Source organism: Arvicanthis niloticus, unplaced genomic scaffold, assembly GCF_011762505.2.
Source record: "Arvicanthis niloticus isolate mArvNil1 unplaced genomic scaffold, mArvNil1.pat.X pat_scaffold_1472_arrow_ctg1, whole genome shotgun sequence".
Taxonomy (NCBI): Eukaryota; Metazoa; Chordata; class Mammalia; order Rodentia; family Muridae; genus Arvicanthis; species Arvicanthis niloticus.
This window is the reverse complement of record NW_023045431.1, coordinates 2682-24475: the sequence shown is the minus strand read 5'-3', so window position 1 is coordinate 24475 and position 21794 is coordinate 2682. Positions and strand designations below refer to the sequence as shown.

General features: G+C 52.9%; 1 protein-coding gene across 1 annotated transcript; it reads left to right on the top strand.

Moving 5' to 3' along the window:
- Positions 1 to 1981: 1981 nt before the first annotated feature.
- LOC117701611 (pyridoxal kinase-like) lies at positions 1982 to 20568 on the top strand. Its single transcript, XM_034493189.2, has 11 exons — positions 1982 to 2210; positions 8356 to 8410; positions 10282 to 10386; positions 11658 to 11741; positions 12465 to 12511; positions 13853 to 13938; positions 14678 to 14723; positions 16182 to 16293; positions 17205 to 17341; positions 19963 to 20029; positions 20254 to 20568. The coding sequence occupies exons 1-11, from the start codon at positions 2124 to 2126 to the stop codon at positions 20364 to 20366; spliced, it is 939 nt and encodes a 312-aa protein (XP_034349080.1). The 5' UTR covers positions 1982 to 2123; the 3' UTR covers positions 20367 to 20568.
- The last annotated feature ends 1226 nt before the right edge of the window (positions 20569 to 21794 follow it).

The window sequence follows — 21794 nt, the reverse complement described above, 5'->3', positions numbered from 1 at the left end:
AGAGAGAAGTTCCAGGTCCTAGTAGGATGTCTAAATACATGAATAATGAATGAATACATACAATACATATAAGGCAGATCCAGGTGAGGTGGCACACACCTTTAATCCCAGCACTCAAGTTAGGAAGATCTCTGAATTCAAAGCCAGTAAGTCTGGATCAGGAAGAGAGACATCATGAGACCCTGCCTCTCTCTCTTTCTCTCTCTTTTTCTTTTGTTAAGATTTATTGATTTTAGCCTGGAGGTGGTGGCGCAACGCCTTTAATCCCAGCACTTGGGAGGCAGAGGCAGGCGGATTTCTGAGTTCGAGGCCAGCCTGGTCTACAGAGTGAGTTCCAGGACAGCCAGGACTACACAGAGAAACCTGTCTCGAAAAACCAAAATAAAAACAAAACAAAAAAAAAAGACTTATTTTATGTATATGAGTACACTGTAGCTATTTTCAGACACACCAGAAGAGGGCATCAGATCCCCCCTCCCATCGTTACAGATGGTTGTGAGACACCATGTGGTTGCTGGGAATTGAACTCAGGACCTCTGGAAGAGCAGTCAGCGAGTGCTCTTACCCTCTGAGCCATCTCTCCAGCCTGAGATCCTATCTCAAAAAAGCTAAAGCAAAGCTCAAGTGAATGGTTCTTCCCTAAGTAGCAACACCAGAAGTCTTCTATACGCATACACAAACCCAGAAATGCAGGGATTATAGATGTGTACCATTGCTCGGGGCAAGCAAGATTTAGTTTCAAGAAATGTTCAGCTGGGCGGTGGTTGTGGACGCCTTTAATCCCAGCACTTGGGAGGCAGGGGCAGGCGGATTTCTGAGTTTGAGGCCAGCCTGGTCTACCAAGTGAGTTCCAGGACTGCCAAGGCTAGAGAAACCCTGTCTCGTAAAACCAAAAAAGAAAGAAAGAAAGAAAGAAATGTTCAGCACACACCAGGTCTCCAGCAAACGTTACTATCAGCAAGGCAACTAATTGTCCCTGCAATGTACTGCCATTTAGTTCGCTCCAGTCAAGCATTCCTTCCGATGTGTTTCCTCTTTTCACCTTTTCTGGTGCTGGGATTAAAGTGAGGGCCTTGGTATGCACCCCACCAAATGAACCTCAATACCCACTTCCTCTTTCTGATCTGCTCCCGAAGCAGTGGGGTCCCTCCTTTCTCTTCAGAGCAGATCTGGTCCCTAGTACTCCCATCAAGATACTGTAAACTTTACATGCTGGCCTGTACCACTAATCTGTGAACCTGGTGTGTCCATGACCACAGGTCTGGAGATGGGACAGGAAGAGAGCTGCGCTTTCCCTAGGACTGACAGGACTTGGTGGAAGTCAGGAGGGGAAGACCAGTGCAGACCTGCCCCCTGAGTGGCTCTGAGCAGACTTGAGATGATCGCTGGGTGGGTATGTTGAGAAGAGAAGCGTTGAAAAGCGACTCTACTCAGGGCGACCTGAGATCAGATGCTTGTGCGCCCTACTGGGTCTGGGATTCCACGCAGGCCACATGGCTGGAGGGGACCTCCTGATCTCTGGGGTTCTTTTTTGTTTTTCGAGACAGGGTTTCTCTGCATAGCCTTGGCTGTCCTGGAAGTCACTCTGTAGACCAGGCTGACCTCGAACTCAGAAATCCGCCTGCCTCTGCCTCTGGGATTAAGTGCTGGGATTAAAGGTGTGCGCTACCACTGCCAGCTCAGTGGGACCTCTTTGGACCGCAGCGCCTGGGTGTGTCACCCATGGGGTGATCAGCGCCGCGGGCCAAGGAGGAGGAACACTGTGTGATGAAAGGACCACGTTGGGAAGTGTGATCTAGGCGGGCCGGCTGATGCAGACCCGGGTCTGCAAAAGGGGTTGTGCGCTCACGTGCTGGAGCACAGAGGAGCTCTGGTGCTGGATTCTACAGGTCCCTTTGGCCGGAGGGGCGGGGCCTGCGTGAGGCTCCGCCTTCAGCCCGCCTCTCGCTGCGCGGGACTCGCGGGTTAGCAGCCGGCCTGTTGAGGTCAGAGGAGGCGGGCAGCGCGACCAAACCCAGCGCCTGCGCGTACTTAAAGCACTCGGAGCAGAGATCGAGCGAGCGGCCTGAGCAGCCCCAGCCCGTGACACCGTCTGGACCACGCGCCACTACAAGCTTCCCAGCATGGAGAGCGAATGCCGGGTGCTCTCCATCCAGAGCCATGTTGTCCGCGGCTACGTGGGCAACAGAGCGGCCATGTTCCCTCTGCAGGTATGCGCTCCACTCCTTATGTAACCCGGTCGGGCTTCTCGCTTGCGAGTCTGCGGGTTCGCTGGGTGGCCTTCTTCGACTAATGACCTTGGCCCCATACATCCAGCCTTGGATCCCCATCGCGCGCTGGGCGCGCTGTGGACAGATCCTGGCGCACGCATGCCGGGGGCGTGGAGTACCCTGGGGAGCTTACAGTGGGGTGGTGCAGGTGGCACGAAGCCCCCTGCCGGGCTGTGGCGCACAAGGTAGCCCCTGAGGGTCCCTGTTGCTTCCGGCTGCCTGGCCAACGGTGGGCGGGGGGGGGGTTTCCCCCGAGGCGTTGAAATGCAGAGCTGTGAGAATCCTTCCCTGCGGGAGCGCGAAGAGCCTCTTGGTAGACGTATTGGTTAGTGGTTTCTCGCTCTCTGTTGAAATCTATATTGTGCCCCTACCCATTCTGTGAACTTGGATCAAGGAGGAGGCTGGGCCACGCTTGGGTCCGAAACACTCTTTGGGTGGTCTGTCATCCGCTGAGATGGGGCTTGAACCGCCCTGCGCCTACCGCACGCTTGCTTCTGTTCCTAAGAGACAGCACAGTTTGCTGAGTTTGGCTTTGGAAACAACCTGTTAGAAGGGCTGTAGCCTTGTCGTCTTCCCAGAGCCTCTCTCCTGTGAGGTGTGTAACGGATGAGGCTGTCTCTGATCATTTCTAGCAGGTAGTGAGTGCTTCCTGCTTGTGACCGGTTGGTTGCCCTTGGAGGGAACCCGGGTGCAGTGGGCATTAGTTAGAATGGGGGCCAGAGGCAATGTCAGGCTGACGGGCTGATTCCTTGCCTGGCTGATTCAGCAGGAAGGTTGGGCTGGCCTGGGCATCCAGGTGGTGGCCTCCTGCAATGTACCTTTTTGTCTGGTTACTTAGCAAGGTGGCAGGTCCCCGCTCCCCGTTCCACTCCTGTCCAGCCACTATAGTGACTCTTGGGAGATATTAGGGTGGAACAGCTGGCTACCATGGACATGCAGGAAGGATCTGGAAGGAAGACAGGTGGCCAGAATGGCATCTAAGGACAATGGAGGGCTGTCCTGAATCTGTCATGCTTGCCAGAAAAAAATAGAGCAAATGATTGTTATTGTACTACATAGGAGATCAACGTCTGTAGGCAAGGGCTGTTGCTGAGTGTTTGAGCCCCTATTGGTTGATAAGCAGAGGTTCACCCACACTGTCTAGTGTACCCATTCTTGTTGTACCCAGAATGCACCACTCTGGTGCTTCATGCTTTTTCCTTGTTATATATATGTTATGTGTATGAGTACATTGTAGTTGTCTTCAAACACCAGAAGAGGGCATCAGATCCCATTACAGAGGGTTGTGAGCCACCATGTGGTTGCTGGGAATTGAACTCAGGACCTCTGGAAGAGTAGTCAGTGCTCTTAACTGCTGAAGCCATCTCTCTAGCCCGTGCTTCATGCTTTTAACCATTGCTCTCTGAGCTTCAGTCTCTTCACCTTGGGCAGAGGTGTGCAGGCCTGTGAGGCCCTGTATCTGGCATTGCTTGCCTCTTCTTCCACTTGCTGGTTCTCTTCCTCCACCTAGCACACTGTGCCTGGGTCCCCTGGCCTCTGTCCTCTAGACTACACCAAGGACTCAGTGTCCTTATTTAGGTTGAATTTATGGGGTTCCAAATACAAATGAAGGGAGCTCTTCTTAGCTTTCACCTCTAGAGGTGGTGCTTAAGGACCTGGGACTCCATACTGGTCCATGTGGGACTCTGCTACTCACCACACCTGCAGGGCCCTGGATAGGGAGGGGGAAACAGAAATGGAGAAGGACACTCTAATATAAAAAGCCTCAGGGAGCACAATGGGGCTGGCGCTGGCAGAGGCTGTGGTAGCCTGGGGCCAGCACTGTCCAGTCTTTGAGCGGCTGTTTCAAGAGGAACACCCCCCAAGTCCGGAGCTGTGCTCACTGGAGGCAGGGTGTGTATATTCTTACTGGACAACCTGGAGTGGGGAATCTCATTCACATTACTGAATATTGGAGGCAGAGCTAGAGAGGGAGAAGGTAGTCTTGGGCTGGGTCCCTGAACTTTGTCCCACTGCTAATCCTGGAAGGCCTCCTGGCAGAGGAGGCCGACTTGAGACTGACCCAGGTGCCCACTGGTCACACCATCAGGTGGCTGTCTATTCACACCAGAGGACTAGCTGGGGATGTTTCTGGACCTCCCCTGCAGACCCGTACCAAGCTCTAGATTAACTGGTACTGGGACTTCCAGAGTCCCTCTTGCTGGGCCTGCCTTATGCCTGTGGCTGGGGAGGACTCTCTAGCTTCTGCCATGTGTCACAGACTCACACACCTGGACCATCAGCCCTGGCTCCCCAGTGCTCCCTGCAGAGTCTCCTGGGCTCACCCTTCCAGTCTCCCACAGGCACCTGGGAAAAACAGACCCCCAAGGAGGCAGCAGAACCTTGCCCTGTTTTCATTTCTGCTTCTTGGCCCCAGGCCAGGCTATAGTGGCCAAGGGTGTCATGTGACCAGAGCCACAGGAGGTGGCTACCAGGTGGAATAATTCAAGATTTGCAGAGCAGGGAGAGGGTAAAGGGACAGTGGGGACAGGCTCCTGGTCTCCTGCCCTAACCCCTTCTCACTCAGCTCTGCCTCAGGGGAGTGCCTGGGAAGAGGGGATTTCCTGCTGGTGTGGCTCTAGCCTGTAGGGTGGGCAGGGAAGACAAGGGTGAAATCCAGTGTCTCTTGTTGCCTCCTCCCATCTGCTGGGCACCACCTTGTCTTGCTTCCTAGTTGTCTGTAGTTCTGAGGACTGAGCCCAGGGCCCTGGGAGTGTTAACTAACACTGAGCCTCTGCCCTTAGTCCTCTCTTCCCTCCCTTTTAAAACAATGTCTCCTCTTGTATGCCTGGCTGACCAAAGGTGTGGGGATTAATGATGTGTGCCACCATGCTTGGCTTCCTTGTTAAATGTTACTGGGGACAGAGCCCAGGGCATTTCTTACATAAATACATCCCCCTGTCCCCAGGTATACCTTCTATCCACTTCCTCCTGCAAGAGGCAAGCTTCAATAGCTTAAGGGTGTGTGAGCATGTGTGAGCATGTCCTCACATGTGTGAGCATGCACAGGAATGCACATGCATGTGCTGTGGGCTTCCTGCCTGAGTCCTGTGTGTATCTGCTGAGCCTTCCTGGCACAACGATTTCCCACCATGTTTCTCTCTCTCTCTCTCTCTCTCTCTCTCTCTCTCTCTCTTTCTCTCTTGATTTGTGTGTATGAGTGCTTTGCCTGAATGTTTATCTGTCATGAGCTTGCACAGTACCTGAGGAAGTGGGGAGCCTCCATGTGGATGCCAGGAGGTCCTTTGCAAGAATAACAAGTGCTCTTAACCACTGAGCCAACTCTCCAGCACATCCCACCCCTTTTATATGTATGTGTGGTTCGTGTTTCTATTCCATCTGCCTTCAGAGATGACTGTACCCTGCCTTCAGAGCAATCTGAAAATGGCCAAGTTTTAAGGTCTAGAGAAAGGCTGCAGATTTGATGTCTAGATGTCCCTTTGTAAAGGAAAGGAAGTGGCAGGGACTCAGGTCCCCAAGCTCTGCATATGGCTGTGGTCTTCTGAGCCATGTGGCTGTGACAGAGGAGTCATCTGGAGATGCCTCTCCTGCCCTGGCTTACCCTGTCTCCAGGAAAAGCAGTCTCTTGCATAGCTTAACTGAGGACAGCCCTGAGGCAGACAAGGCTTGGCCCACCCAGTGGCTGTGAGGTCCCATGGGTGAGAGCCAACCTATCCCCACTCACTCTGGGACATGAAGGGAGTTCATTCTGGGGACAGTGTGCAGGACGCCCTATGGTAGAGTGACCCTAGACCAGAGCAGGGGCAGAGCTCTGAGGCAGTGGCCTCTAGGGTGAACTAAGGCCACATTTTGCAACTCATATGGGGTCAGGATTGCTGTTTTGGCAGTCAGTCCTCCGGAAGCTCAGCCACTCCCAGCTGTCTGAGCCAGATGTGAGAACTGGCCAGCTGGGAGATGAGGTAATGGGATATCTCCTGTCCCTCTTGCTTCTCGGTGACCATCCAGAATGTATATTTGGGTTATCCAGTCTCAGAGTGACCTGGCAGGCTCACACACTGACAAGGTCGGCCTAAGGCTATAGCAGTGAGCTCAGCACAGCCCACTGCCCTTAGGGCTTCTTCACTGTGCAAACCCAACACAGGCAGACCCCAGCAGCTACACATGGTCCCTGGCTATGCCTGCCTAGCACTGTAATCCTGGCAGCCAGTGCTGTGAGCCAGGTTGGGGTGGATGCAGGACCTGGAGTGAGCTGGGTAGGAAGGGAGATGCTGTGTGTGATACTAGCTGTCTGGAAGCAGTTCAGCACGGACAGCAGAGGGCGTGGCTTGCCTGAGTCGGGAGGCTGATCAGTGAGCAGTGGTGGGAGGCAGGAAGGGATGTGTGACTTTTGACTGTTAGAATGCTCAGGGTGACAGCAGTCACAAGATGCTTGCCCAGCCTGCTTGCTGATTCCCATCTGTGAAAGGTTTAAGCATCAGCCTGGGACTGGTTGTCCAGGGCTGGAAACACCTGTGAGGCTCAGCCCGCCCCCCCCCCCTCCTCTCTGTCCTGTGTGTGGAAGAACCACACTGGAATATTCCAGAGCTCACCCTGCTCCTGCTGTGCTGAGCAGCTCCGCCTCCTTGGGAGAGATTAGCTGAGCTGTTCCTCTAAGTGAGCCACGTCTGTGTGCGAGGCTTCAGGCTGCCTGTGCCTCTTTGCTGGAGGCTTGGTGATGCAGCAGTGGGGGCGGGCAAGGGGCTCCTGGATGTGCATCACTCGCCCACCGTAGCCACCCTAGCACAGGACACGTCACTGCTGGAGAGGAGGGGGCGTGGCGGGGGCGTGGCCTGAGGGTTGCAAGAGGGCTAGGGGGAGGAGCCTGGTCTGGCAGCCAAGGGCTGCATGAAGCTGGAAAGGCGAGCTTCCCTTCTTGTGTTTTGACTTTCACTTTCCTCGGTGCCTCTTGCACTCCTCTGGGGGCGTTGGTGTCCCTAACAGTAGGAGTGAAGAAGTCTAACAGGCTGTAGTGGGGTGCTTTACCTCCGGGGACAGCCTGAGGCTTCTCCACAGATAGTGCTGTCCAGTTGACCCAATTGCAAGTCTCATTCATAGGCAGGTCATGAAGCCCTGCCTCCTGCTGGCCACGCTAGGCTGAGAGGCAGAGCCAAGACACAGAGTCTATAACCAGACTGAAATTCACCTATTAAGCTAGGCAGGACACTGAAACTCAGGAATCCTGCCCAGAGCTGGAATTGTGGGAGAAAGCTCCCGAATACAATACTGACTGCATAATCACCCCAGCTTGGCCTCTTTTTTAAAAAATAAAAGGTTTTCACACTGAGTGATGACTTCAGGTAGACTCTGAGGTCCACAACTTCAACTTGGTTTAGTGAGCGGCTGGGTGCTGAGGATGAAGAGCTGACCACACGGAGACTCAGCCTCTGCCCACAGTGTCTCAGGAGGCCCGCGTGTCCCTTTTGGATGATTGCCATAAGCCTTATGAGAGGCCATTCAGAGCAGCAAGCGGCTCAATGAGGTTGTTCTTGGGGACTTCAGCCCTGACTTGAGACGCTCTTTCTCTGGTTGACAAGGAAGGAGGAAGAGTTTGCTAGCTCTTGGAGTTTGTGGTGTGGTAAGACTGCTTAAGTTGACCTGCCCAGCTGGGTCTGGCTCTCATACCATCAGGGGTGAGTTGGAGACTAACATGGCTTTGTTTCCTAATCTGGACAGACAGATGCTTGTGGAGGGGAGGGGACACAGGGGGGTTCTTTGACCACCAGTGAGCCCCCTGGGGTGCTCCATGAATCCTTCAGTGCACCCAAGCAAGGGGGAGGGGCTGTCTCCGCCCTGGCCTTTTGGGCAATTTTCCTGAGTTACTGAACAAAGGAGACCCAAGTTCAGGCATGTGTGGCCCTGAAATGCAAACATCTGGTTGGCTTGGGCAGGTTCCTACCCTGTGGCCCTCCTGCCTGGGGGTATCTACCCCCTGGCTGGTCTCCTTGTTACCCTCTTCAAGTTGGGACTCTAGTCATGGAGGGGACCTGTGCTCTGGGTTTTAGGGGGTCACAAAAGACACTGTCACACTCTTCTTCTTGTCCTGCAGGTTTTGGGATTTGAGGTTGATGCCGTGAACTCTGTGCAGTTTTCAAACCATGCAGGTAGGATTTCAAGGTGGTCACCATGGCAGACCTGAACATGGCCTGTAACCTGGCCCTGGGGGGGAATTTGCCACTCCTTGAGGTGGGTGGGGGTTGGGGGATGGGTCCCAGAAGGACCACTCTGTGCAGGGCATACCCTCACACCCTCACACCATGCTGATTTGCATGCCCACTGTTCTGGAGCTGGCAGATGGGAAACCTCTCTTTGCCTCAGCTTCCTCCTGTGCTAACCTGGCAGTCATGGCACCTGCTGTGGCAGGGAAGCTGAACAGGTAAGTCTCAGCGTGTGCCACTGTGTCCTGCTGTAGTCAGCTGGTGACCTGCATGCTTGTGTGCTTTTCCACTGCAAAACCTTGTGCATGGGAGAGCCCCATGTGGGTCTAGACTCAGCACCAGCACCAGGGGAAGTGTGTGTGTGTGTGTGTGTGTGTGTGTGTGTGTGTGTTCTGGGAACCCAAAGACAGCACTGCTTATTGCTAAAGGGAACTGTACTCAGAAGCCACTTGAATTGTTTGGTATAAGTATGAGCTCCCCACAGCCCTGACCTGTGGCCTCTGGAGTCCATGGTGAGTGTAGCTCTCCTGTTCTCTGTGCTGGCAAGAGAACAAAGCCACTCTGGTGTTTAATAGTGCCTGTCCTGACATTGTTCTGAGCACAAAGGGGACTTTGGGAGCTCAAAGTGTCCCAGAGCAGCCCAGCTGGTCACCAGCAGGATGTAAAGTCTCAGAGAATTTAGCACACTTCTGAGTGTAATGGGTTTTAGACAGGGAGGGAAGATGGGAGCCTCAGGAGCTGAGAGTGGGCCTCCATGGTCGCTGGCTGCTCAGTACTGGTGCCTGTGCCTTTGAAGTCCCAGATGGCCCAGGGCCTCCAGTGAACTGGGTGGCCCCCATGGACTCTTACTGCTGCTTTGAGCACTGTTATGTGTGTTTAAATGAGATGGCTTGGATGTTGAGCAGTGGGGGTGAATTTAGTTCTAAGTGCATGCTGTGTGGGATCACCATCATTCTGGGTGGGATCACTGCCATGACATGGGGGATCACAGTCATGCTGTGCTCCAGTTGGTGCTCCATGGGCACTGGAAACACCTGAGAACCTTAGCGGGGCTGTGTGTGTACCCGGAAGGCCGGAGATGCTTTGGTGATATTCAGGGTATCAGTGGTTGGCCCCACATGGCATCTATATTTCTGTAGAGTGGGTGCCCAGGTGTTCTCCATCTCAAGAAGGGTCCCAGATACCTGGGGTCCTGGGCCACATCAAGCAGAAGGGCAGGTTGTATATCTTGGCCAGACTCATTTCTTCTTATTCATGCTTGTCCCTTGGTAGATTTGACCCAAGACATATTTTGGCAGGGATTTAATTTGTGGGAGAGAGAGAAAGAGTGGGAGGGGACAGGGTGAGCCCTTACCTGCCAGGGGTGTCAGGTGACTGTGACCCAGCAGCTTACCTTTGGCTAGAAACACATAAGAGGAGACTGGGAACCAAACTGGGCTCAGGGGTAGGGACCGTGTGGGCTGCCCTGAGATGTGTTGAATAGAGAAATAACGAATTGTGTGCCCATGACTTCCTATCCATGTCCCATCTCCTGGGACACTGGGTCTCTACTGTCCCGGACTGATTTGATAGGAACCAGGCTTGGGAGGGTACAGACCAGTGTTCAGCCCCCACAGTGTAGAATCAGCGTTGGTTTGGCTGTTAGGATCCTACTGAGGCACTGGGCCCAGAGTATCCAGTCTGAGGTCAAGGCCACCCCTTAGAAGACCAGCTCACTGGGTCTCCTCAAGGAGGGGATCTGGCTGTCATCAGCTGAGATGGCCACCAGAGAAGCCTGGGCTCCCCTCATCCACACTTAGCGTGTTTTCTTCCTGCAGGCTATGCCCATTGGAAGGGGCAGGTGCTGAAATCCCAGGAACTGCATGATCTGTATGAAGGCCTCAAGGTGAACGGTGTCAACAAGTATGACTACGTGCTCACTGGTGAGCGTCCTGAAGGTCCTGGGGCAGGGTTCCCATCCTGCTGGTGACAGGGATAGGCCCAGATTCCCCTTGCTGGGCTCTTCCCGGGTTCCTGCCTTCCTTCTGGAAGGTAATAGTGTACCCTAGGCACTAACACACCTTAGCAGCATCCTCTTTCATTCCTGCCTCTTTCTTGGGTTGTCTTGGCACCAGCGCCTTCATGAGCTGTTAGCAGTTCTTCATCTCCCCCTTCCCACACTCCACCCCAGTTTGAGGGTGAAATAATGCTACCCAGAAGTCATCTGTTATGTTTCTGGTTGTATTTATTTTACAACCTATTAATCTATTATGCTGTGTGTTTATGTACACACGTGTGCATGTGTATGTCAGTTGTATGACAGTTGCACACATGGTGCCACAACATGGGTGTGGAGGTCTCTCCACCATGTTGGTTGCAGGGATTGATTTTGGATTTTAGATTTCACAGCAGGCATCCCCACTGGGTCAGTCTTAGCTTTCTGTAAATCGTTATCTGCCCTGTTTTGTCTGGATACTGTGGCACACACCTAAAATCCCAGCACTCTGAGTTAGTCTATGGCAGCAGCCTGGTCTACACAGTGAGTTCTAGATGAGGCAGAGCTTCGGAGTGAGACCCTGCCTCCGATAATTTATATTTAGCTGTGTATTTTTAATGTATGGAGATGTTTTGTGCACACTGGAAGATGGCATTGGATCTGGTGGGTCTACAGTTGTAGACAGCTGGGATCTGTCGTGTAGATCCTGGGAACTGAACTTAGGACTTGTGGCAGAACAGCTCTTGACCACAGAGCCAACTCACCAACCTCACAATAAAAACGTTTAGAGAGACACGGGAGCTAGGGAGATGGCTCAGTGGTTAAGAGCACTTACCACTCTTGAAGAGGACCCAGGGTCAGTTCCCAGCCCCAGGAGTTCTGACACCATCTCCTTACTTCTGAGGGCACATGCCCACACGTGGTGTATAGACATACAGTCAGGCACACACACACATATAAAATAAACATTTTTTGGAAGCCCATTACTTGACAGTTATCTATCCTCCCATCCATCGATGCACCTCGCATACTTCTGGGATCCTCCTGTCTTCCCCTGCACGGGTACAGACCTGGGAACATACTGTATCACCTAGATGCAGCATCTGGCCTGTCCCTATGCAGATGCATGCTTCATGTGATGGTATTCATGACAGGAGATGGTCTGGTGTCACTGTGCCCTGTTTTGAGTGGATAAATTTGCATTCTTTTCCTCCAAAGGTTACACGAGAGACACATCCTTCCTGGCCATGGTAGTGGACATTGTGCAGGAGCTGAAGCAACAGAACTCTCGACTCGTGTATGGTTAGTGGACCCCGTTACGCTGCTCCTAGTGGAGAGGGGAACAGTCTGCCTCCTATCTTTGGGCCACCCCTCTTCCTGCTTACCTCTTATTTGACTCATGAGACCTCTAGGGAGAAGCCTGTGGGCTAGCCATCAGGAGGATTGTTTTTCAGGAAGTGTGTCAGGGTGACACTACCTATTGTTTCACATGGAAGGTATGAGAAGGGAGGGGATAATTATGGATGAAGGCCTTGGGGTGCCGTTTCACATGGAAGGTATGAGAAGGGAGGGGATAATTATGGATGAAGGCCTTGGGGTGCCCAAGAGTCAAGAGATCTAATTTTTTTTTTTTGAGACAGGGTTTCTCTATGTAGCCCTGGCTGTCTCCCAACTCACTCTGTAGAACAGGCTGGCCTTGAACTCAGAAATCTGCCTGCCTCTGCCTCCCAAGTGCTGGGACTAAAGGCTCTAATCTTAAAGGTTGAGGTTGGGTTGATAGCCCAGGCAGGGTAAACTGTTGTGGTGGGTGGTGACAAGGTGGGGACATCATATCTAGTTTGTCTGCATAGCATGGGGGTATTATCCAGGCTACCAGATGGGCATGCCTGTATTCTCAGTTACATGGGAGGCTGAGGCAGGAAGACTATGGGTCTAGGGCTATCCTGGAGGGTCTAGGGCTATCCTGGATTACACCCTGAGACCCTGAGCCATAGCAGCTGCTGACCAGATGTTCTGTCCCTGCAGTGTGTGACCCTGTGATGGGAGACAAGTGGAACGGGGAAGGCTCCATGGTGAGTAGTGGACTCACACCGCTGTTTATCTGTGGTCTGTCATCTGTCACCAAGTGAGGGTCCCCTTCCTGGGTAAACCAGTGTGGTAGGAGTGTACCATCTGTGCCTGCATAGGCTACCCATGTGTCCCACGGCAGCCATAGGCGGTCTGTCAGCAGTGGGCAAGCTGTTTAGTAAGCTTCCATGTGTGGACACTGAAGCGAATGTCCTACAAGTTTCTCCTGTTGTGGGTGGTTTTCTCTGAAAGCTTGATTGAAGGCTCTAGCAGGGAGGGGGGGTTAGCCTTTTACCCTTGACTGTAGGACAGTACTCCTCTGTCCAGAGGAGGCATCATGGGGCCCAAACTCAGGGCCTCTCACATACTAGCCACATACTCTGCCACTGAGATGTGCACCAGCCACCAAACACAATTATCTAAGAACTTAATGGAAAGTTCAGACCAGAGGCTAGGGGTTGTGTTGGGTGGGTGGCTCAATCTATTGAGTTTGGGCCAGTCTGCAGGCGTCCATCTGGGTCGGACCCTGGGCCTCCAGGTTAAGTGGAAAGGCAGAGATTGGAACCCTGGACCACACACCAGCGCTGCAAAGCATCATGGGAGCAGTTATTTCCAAATCATGTAGGACTTGGGTGTCAGGAACCAGACAGTGGGCATCTGTAATCCTAGCTACTTGGGGGCTGGGGCAGGATTGAGGCCAGCCTGAATCCAAATTTTTAAAAAAGGAACTTGGAGGTAGAGACAATGCTTGCACGACAAGCAGAGGGCCCTGGGTCCATCTTCAGCATAAAGATGTGATCTTATCAGGACTTGGAAAGGAAACAGGATTGCTGTGAGTTCTAGGCCAGCCTGGGCTACAGAGTAAGAACCCAAATGGGGCTTGGGTGGGGAAGAGGTACTGTTTTGTGGAATTTTTCACTAATAACTTAAATCAACAATGAGATGACCAGGAGTGGGTTGGGTCACAGGCATGTCTTCCATGGGGATGAGACACCCCAGAACTCAGGCTACCAGAGCTAGGTGGGCCCTGGTCCCAGCTGGCAGAGCCTGAGGGCCTGTTGTTGCCTAAGTCATTCTGTGCTGTCCTGGGTTTAGCTCCCTGTCTCCCTTCCTCCCTTCTTGGTTCTGGTGAGCTGAGGCCCTCCCCTTTTGCCCCAGGCCCTTCTCTTCCTTGGTGACACCCTTCTCTGTCCCTGTCACCCCGGACTCGGGCCTGCGGGTCCTGAGTTGTGTATTTCCTCATGGTGGCAATGTCAGGTGTCCCCTCGGGATTTGGGCTTTGCGATTGTCCCGCTGGTCTCCTTCCATGTGAGTGAGCCTCCTCCTTTGTCTCCTGTGCTCTCCAGTATGTGCCCCAGGACCTGCTTCCCGTGTACAGGGACAAAGTGGTTCCGGTGGCAGACATCATCACTCCCAACCAGTTTGAGGCTGAGTAAGTAACCACATGGCCAGAAGGACCAGATGCCCGGGAGCCCTGCATATGTCACATGTGCCCTGGCAACCCCACATCTGCCCCTCATGCCCCTAGGTGGCCCTTAGAAAGCCTGGCCTGCACTAGACTGATCATGTCACCCTTGCCTGTAAACCTGGACCCTGACCCTGCACTGGGTCCACTGCCTGTCGGGAATGGCATGCACTCTTCCCTCTCATTCTTGGTCCATGATCTGTTGGCCCAGAGTTGCTCCCTGCTGGTGAGATGCTCCAAGGAGGGAAAGAGGAGGTCATCCATGTCCAGCTGAGGGCTGATGTGGCTGGGATTCTCAGGTGGAGCTGCGGGCCCCAGGTCTCTCAGAGCTCAGCACACATGACCCTGATTTGCTAAAGAGCCAGCTTCCAAAAACACAAAACCAAAAACCTGCAGGCCAAGGCAGGCAGGTGGGGAGTGCTGGTCATTCTGACCCTCGGATATTGGTTACCTGCAGGAGCTGTGTGGGTTGTAGGTACTGTTCCTAACTACAGTCCTCTATAGGGTTCAACACAGTCTGGAATCTTACCATGTATACAATTTTCCTATCACATACTTTAACCTTGACATTCCCAGCTCTTACCTTCAGGGCTCACCTGGTTCTCATGGCCAGTAGGTACTGTGATGGCTCCCTGTGGGGATGTAGGTCAGGCTTCAGCATGGCTGTACTGTAGAGTCTGGCTCACCCCTCCCGTCTGGGTTCCAGGTTGCTGAGTGGCAGAAAGATCCACAGCCAGGAAGAAGCATTCGAGGTAAGGAGAGCTTCGCACACAGCCCTACTCACGGGAAGGAGACAGACCCTGTCTTCAGGAAGGGATGAGCATCTGAGGGATACTGACCTCTGACCCCGGGTGTGATAAAAACAACTTGTCACTGACTGATACCTCTGTCAGCTCTACTCTCAGTCCACCATATGTCTGCGACCTGCCGCTGCCATAGCAGAGTACTCTTACAGCTCTGGGGTCTGAAAGTCCAACCTGCAGGGGCAGGCAGGGTATACCCCCTCTGTGGCCCCAGAGGTCCTGCCTTTCACCTCCAGCTTCTTCTGCTGTGTGATATTGACTCATGGCCTCAGCTGCCTAGTGACTCAGCCTACTGTCACCATGCTTTATAGGACAGAAGTCATCCTTCTAAGATTCTGACTCTGCTGCCCACTCAGCTGTGGCCTCAGCTTACACTTTTTTCACAAATCATCCCAGAGCAATCACTGTGTGTGTGTGTGTGTGTGTGTGTGTGTAGTGAGTGTCTGCTGTTTGCCAGGGACTGTGTGAGCTCCAAACATAATCTCATTAATTGAGCTGCACAGCCCACAGTGTGCCAGCCACCTGAGTCACCATCATGTTCCAACACTGTTCTGGTTACCTTCAGTCCACACCATCCTACCCAGAACAAGCAGCTGCCAGGAAAGAGCCACCCAGGAACGTGTGGTGACAGCTCCTCACTTGGCCTGGGAGCTACCTATCTGGGACTTACCTATCTGTAGCTTAAGTGTGAGTGTTTTCCTGTATGTGTGTGTACCATGTGTGTCTTGTATCCTCAGAGGCAGAAGAGGGTATCAGATCCCTTGGCACTAGAGTTAAGGACAGTTGTGAGCCACCATGTTGGTGTTAGTAACTAACCCTGAGGCCTCTGCAAGGCAGGTAGTGCTCTTAAGTGCTGCTCCATCTCTCCAACCCCATGATGGGTAGCTTCAGTGTGAGCAGCTCCACACACCAGTGTGGCCACTCTGTCAACTCTGTGTCCTTAGACACTACAGTTTGTAAGGTATAGAAGTTTGTGGTCTTCTGTGAGTGGGAGGTGCCTAAGTTCACACTGCATCTGTCAGGTTTAAACCAGTTTTAGCCAGGTGTCCTAGCTCACAGTACTTAAAAGAAAGGTGCAGTGAAATCTCTTTGAGTTTAGGACCAGCCTGGTCTACATACCAAGTTCATGCTGGGACTCTGGTGCGTTCCCCAAGCTTCCTCATTCTCCACTCTTGACTCTCAGTGGTATGGCTGAAGGTGGCTGTGGCCTGGCTTGGCTTTGTGTCTGCAACGTTCCAGGTTCTCTGGAAGCCCATCAAGCATTCTGGGCATGCCTGGCTGCTCAGTCTCTACTTGTAGAGAGGACAGTGGCCTACCAGGGCCTGTCTTCCTGTCTCTTGGGAAGCTTGACCATCAGGAAGAGCCACGGTGTGTGGATGTGCTGACACTCTCCTTTGCTGCCCGCAGGTGATGGACTTGCTGCACTGTATGGGTCCTGACACTGTGGTCATCACCAGCTCTGACCTGCCCTCCCCACAGGGCAACGACTACCTGATCGCGCTGGGCAGCCAGAGGATGAGTAAGTGCCTGTCCCATCTGCTCTTGTGCTCCTGGGCCCATTGGTCTATGTAGCTCATGGCATTCAGGCGTCAGAGGATGCTTGGGGCTCAGTAGAGAGAAGCTCATGCTTGGTCAGCAAGGGGCGGGGGGGGGGGAGTTCCTTTTGCCCCTCAGGAGAGTCAGGCAGACCAAAGACAGGCTCAAGATAGGCCTCTGTGGAGCCAGATGGGGCTGGATGGGGTACTGGGGACATGACAGACTCTCCCACCCCTCAGTCACTGGATGCTCAGGTATCCATGCAGTGCTTGAATTAGCAAGTTCTCATGTCTCCTGAGCTACCATCCTGTGGCCTATTCCAGAGGCCAGCTGTGTCTGGCTTCTGCAGCCCAAGTGGTCAGAGGGTGAAGATATCTGTTGGGCTGTGGTGATTGCTTATACAAGCAGCACCTGAGTGAATTGTTTGAACAGTGTTACAATGCACAGAGCTGAGCCACAGGCTGACAGGATCCCCAAGTTCACACCCATTGCTCCAGTGAGCATTCTGGATGCAGAAGGGTGTAGGGATGTGTGTCTGAATGTTACTGCATTGCACACATGCGTGAACACACACACTAGTGCATTCAGGCAGTCCCTGGCACACTGAGTGTGTACCACTGTGCTGGTGTCATCTTCTAGGGACCAGTGTTTCACTCCCCTTGGGACAGTGGAGGCAGTGGGGGTTGGTAATGACAGTCCTGTCACATGGAGTCCCAGAGCTACTGAAAGATGCCACACCACCTGTATGTGACCTTCTGAAGGATGGGCAGTGCTGACCTTCCTGTTACCTCAGAGAAGTGGGGACAAGTGGGCTGACAGGTTCTTACTGTAGGGGTGACCCTTGTCTGGCTGAGAAGTCTCAGACTCAGTGACCTGGCTTATGTCCTTCCCCAGGGAAGCCAGATGGCTCCACGGTGACCCAGCGTATCAGGCTGGAGATGCACAAGGTGGACGCTGTCTTTGTGGGCACCGGGGACCTCTTCGCCGCCATGCTTCTGGCGTGGACACACAAGCACCCAGACAATCTCAAGGTCAGTTGTACCTGTTTGCTCCTCCCCACAATTCCCTCTGCTCTCCTGGTGTGGAGATAGTGTACTGTACTTCAGACAGATGAGCAGGTTAGTGGGGCCTGGGCCTGAAGTGTCTGTGGGAGGGTACCGCTGACCATGGGCCCAGAAGCCACCCTGTCAGTCTCTTGCCATGCATCCCATTTTTGGGAAGTGATGTCATGGAACCTCAGGGGCTTGGATTATAAAGTTGGAATACAGGGAGCTCAGGGTGTAGGTCCAGTGCATGCCTTCAACCTGGGTTTTTACCCTCAGAGTGTAAAAAGTAATTAAAAGACAGAAACCACCGTTCACTTCCTGGGTCCATGGAGCCTTTCAGGTACCTCCTTGTTGACTTCTCTAGCTGTCTTTGCTACTTTGTGGGGGTCTTCTTTATTGTACTCTTTATCCCCCTGGTTTTACCCTCTAACATTGGAGAGGAGAGAATGGGATTGAGGTTAGAGAGAGATCTTGAAATCTAATTTCTTTTTTCTTTTCTGAGCACAACCACTAACAAGCCATAAAGAATCCTTGTGATCCACTAATCACGAATTTGCCTCTTGGGTCCCTAGCATTTTCATACCTTCTGAAAAGTTCCCAGAATTCGAAATGGCATACAATCACAGAAACCATCTGCAGCTGGCAAAAGCATGTCTCTGCTAGAGCTTGGGGCAAATCATAATCACCTGCTGCAGACCATCTGAAGCAACCCATATTCCATATCTGGGATTAAACTGAAAACATATTCTTATAGTCTCTCTCTCTCTCTCTCTCTCTCTCTCTCTCTCTCTCTCTCTCTCTCTCTCTCTCTGTGTGTGTGTTGTGTGTGTGTGTGTAAGAACCCATATTTCCAGTATCCACACCACAAAATTTCCAATGTGTAGTCCAGTCTGGATTGTTTCATGCAATGTATATAGCCAGTGCCACACTCACTTAACAGTGACGTGGGGGAAAAGGGTAGTGAGCTGAAAATCCACACTGAGGTAGTCCTTTCCCCCCTCAATCCTGTCCTGGAATTGGGTCTTTAAATGGTTGTCTGTATGACCATCTCTTGTGTGGTCATACCACACATTCTTGTGTGAAGGTAAGACAAAGTTAGTGCCAGGGGTCCACCCCAGCCATATCAATCCCAGGTGGGACCGAGCTGTTTTGCGGGGATCATGCTGGTGCTTTTCTTGTATGGTATGCAGTTCAGTGTGCACCTCAGAAGGGCAGAGGCGTTTCCTTAAGGCTGTGTCCTTCCATCTGAGATCTCCTGGCCTGTGAGCAGAAATGCTGCAGGATGTGACCAAGCAGCAGGTCCCTTCCCTTCCTCCACAGCAGCTCAAAGCAAGTATGTCCCCCTCCAGTGCTGTTGAAGGCAGAGTCACAAGGGCTGGGCTCATGGCTCAGTGGAGCAGTTACCATGCACACACAAAGCCTGGGTTCCATCCGAGCATAGCAAATACAAAAAGCATGCAAAGTTGGAACAGTCCCTACACTGACACTGGACTGTCCAAGCACTGCAGATGGCTACCCACAGCCTTGATGTCCCTCACTGTGAAGGACATGGTTGCATAGCTGGGTGAGGGCTGCCCTTCCGTTAGACTGGGAGGGGGAAGAGAGGATCAGCAGTCTCCTAGAGGAGGCAGTTAGATGTGAGGACCTGAAGTGAGTTCCCTGGTCTGTCCCAACACCCTCCTACCCAGGTCTGACCACAGCTCTGACTCCTTGTCTTTATGATGGAGAGGGAGACAGGCTCTCAAGTGTGGAGTCCTTTGAAAACCCCGAATTTAAGCCTAGCATGCTCACTCCCTTTTCCCTGTAGTGGCTCTCTGCCTCCTGCCTCCCTCAGGGCAAGCCAGACTTGCCCTGTTTAATTGGCAGCAGTCGGGGTTCCTTTGTACAGAGCAGCAGAAGTTTGGCAGCTCTCATCCAGAGAAGCCTCACTGTGGGGCTCTAAAGTCCAACCCTGGCTCTTCCAATCCCTGTCAGGGAACTCGAGTGTCTGGGTATTAGCAGAGTCCCCCAGGCCTCAGGCCATGAGCGCAGGGTGGGCCAGAGCTCTTTCCTTTTTACAGTCTAAAACTAATTAATCCCAGGAATTGTAGTTAAGCGCCTGCTGTGTGCCAGGTGTGCCCAAAATTGACAAGTCCCAAGATCAACGATGACCCATCCAATGATGCATCTCAGTCCACAGGGAAGTAGTTAATTAGCATACAGTACCTGCCTGGCTCTCTCTCCACTGCTGTAACAAAATACCTGAGATTCTTTATAAAGAGGAAAGGTCTCAGAAATGTCTGCCCCATATGAGCTTGCCTTGTTGCTTTGAGACCTGTAGCTATGCATCATGGTGGGATCCAGGAAGCAAAGACCTCCCATCAGGCCCCACCTCCAGAAGCTGTCATCCCTCCAATAGCACCCCAGGTAGAGGGCCTAGCCTCTAGCATGTGTTATGGGGACCCTCCAGGTACAGCCTGATGCAGAAGCATCTGAGTGGGGGCTATCCTGCAGTCAGGCCAGTAAGAGCCCAGTGGTGTCCAGTGTGGGTGTGAGGGACAGTGAGGCCAGCTCCCTGGCAACTGAGATGCTCAGCAGGTAGGCCACAGCCTCTGTCCTCTCCACAGGTGGCCTGTGAGAAAACAGTGTCTGCCATGCAGCACGTCCTGCAGAGGACCATCCGGTGTGCAAAAGGTACCTGCCAGTGCTCTGCCTTCCTTGGGGGTAGTCCCTGCCTAGAGGTGGGCAAGAGGGAGGGGGAGCTCTGCCTCCCAGCCTCTGCCTCCTGCTGCCTGTTAGAAGTGAGGCAGCAGGGGGCAGTGTGGAGCCCTTCCTGAAGCAGGAACTCAGAACTGTGGGAAGAGGAAGGATGGCTCAGGTTCCATGCAACCTGCTCTGATCTTCCCTGTGTTCTGCAGCTGAAGCAGGAGAAGGACAGAAGCCCAGCCCGGCTCAGCTGGAGCTGAGGATGGTCCAGAGCAAAAAGGACATCGAGGACCCCGAGATCGTCGTGCAGGCCACGGTGCTGTGAGGGTCATGCACGCTCGCCCTGACACGCAGCGAGCTGAGGTGTCTGTCTCCATCCCTGTGAAAAGCTGTAACGTCTGCCTTAGAGCCGTGACTGAAACTTGACATTGTGTTCCTTCCTGAGGGTCGGGTCTCAGCCAGTCTCTATCGTGAAAATGTGCCATTGTGCTATTTTTTTTTAAAAAATGACAAAGCCGTTGTAGAAATATGTGATTCAGACCCATGGCCCCTTCCCCAAAGGCTCTGGGCCTCTGACTGCCTCCTGTTGCCTCATAGGTATGTGGAAGGTAGGTGGGGGAGGCCTGCCTGCTGCCTCTGGATCTTTCTTTCTGTTGGCCACTAGCTGCCATTGTCCCATGTGTCTACACAACCCCTGATTGTGTATAGACTCTGCTCCCTGTGTCTTTAAAACCGGGTTAGGTCTTAACCGTTGGCATCTGAAGAATCCGCCAAATATCTTCATTGCCATTTTCGTCCTTCCCTTGTTCCTGCATTAGAGTTTCTGTGTGTCTCTGCTGCTCTTTGGGTGACATCTCGAATGTCAGATATATGCAGCTGTTGGACTGTGTGGAAAGGTTTCCTATTCTCATGGCTGGGTAGGCTCACAAGCATGTGGTCACTGACAGGAACCTTGTAAGGAAGCAGAACATTCCAGAGCATCTGCAGCCACCTGGGCCTCTGCAGGTTCTCCTGTCACTTGGGAGCAAATTCTAGGAAACTGACCAACATGGTGTTGGGCTGCTGAGCGCAGGGCAGCTTGGGAGTTCAGGAAGTTGTCCACACTGGGCTTGTGTGAGTGCTCACCCAGGCCTGCAGGGCTGTCTGCTGGCCGTGGACCTGCCACATGCTGCTGGACTGGACATTGCTGCACAGGGGTTTGGACAGACAGGGAAGGAGAGGCAGAGATGCCTCCTGCCCCCTGGTGGCATACTTAAGTACTGGTTTCTCTCCTCCTCCACCCCCTTTTCTGTATTCTGTGCCCACTTTATTTTGAGGAGCAAGAGGCCCTTACGTGAAGCCAGTTAGCTGTCTGCCTTCTTGGAAGGTCTCTACAGATCATATTGGCATTGTGCATGCAGGGGTGTCCCTTACACCCCAGCTGGAGACTGTGATATGTCCCTTTGCCTATACTGCTCAAGGGTGAATTTCCTGGCTCTGCTTCCCAGAGCTTAAGGTCCCTAGTCATGTCTGTGAGTTTGGGCTTTTCACTCACGATCTCTCTACCCACACCCATCTCCCTGCTCCTCAATCCTTGAGATGTGTATCCTCTGAGAACCCTAAGGAGAACTGGGAGGCTGAAAGAGGTGGAGAATAGATCCTGCCTCCCTCTCTCCCAGAAGCATAGTGCCTCCATGGACCTCTGAGTGCCACAGCCTGTCACCCCATTAAAATTCCCCAGATAGGAGAGATGCTGGCCCATGTCACCTGAACC

Bases quoted from the DNA above. Each gene is read 5' to 3' on its own strand.
- LOC117701611 (XM_034493189.2), top strand. From the start codon at position 2,124: ATGGAGAGCGAATGCCGGGTGCTCTCCATCCAGAGCCATGTTGTCCGC. The intron at 13,939-14,677 runs GTAAGTAACCAC...TCTGGGTTCCAG, and splicing joins CCCAACCAGTTTGAGGCTGA to GTTGCTGAGTGGCAGAAAGA. The intron at 17,342-19,962 runs GTCAGTTGTACC...TCCTCTCCACAG, and splicing joins AGCACCCAGACAATCTCAAG to GTGGCCTGTGAGAAAACAGT.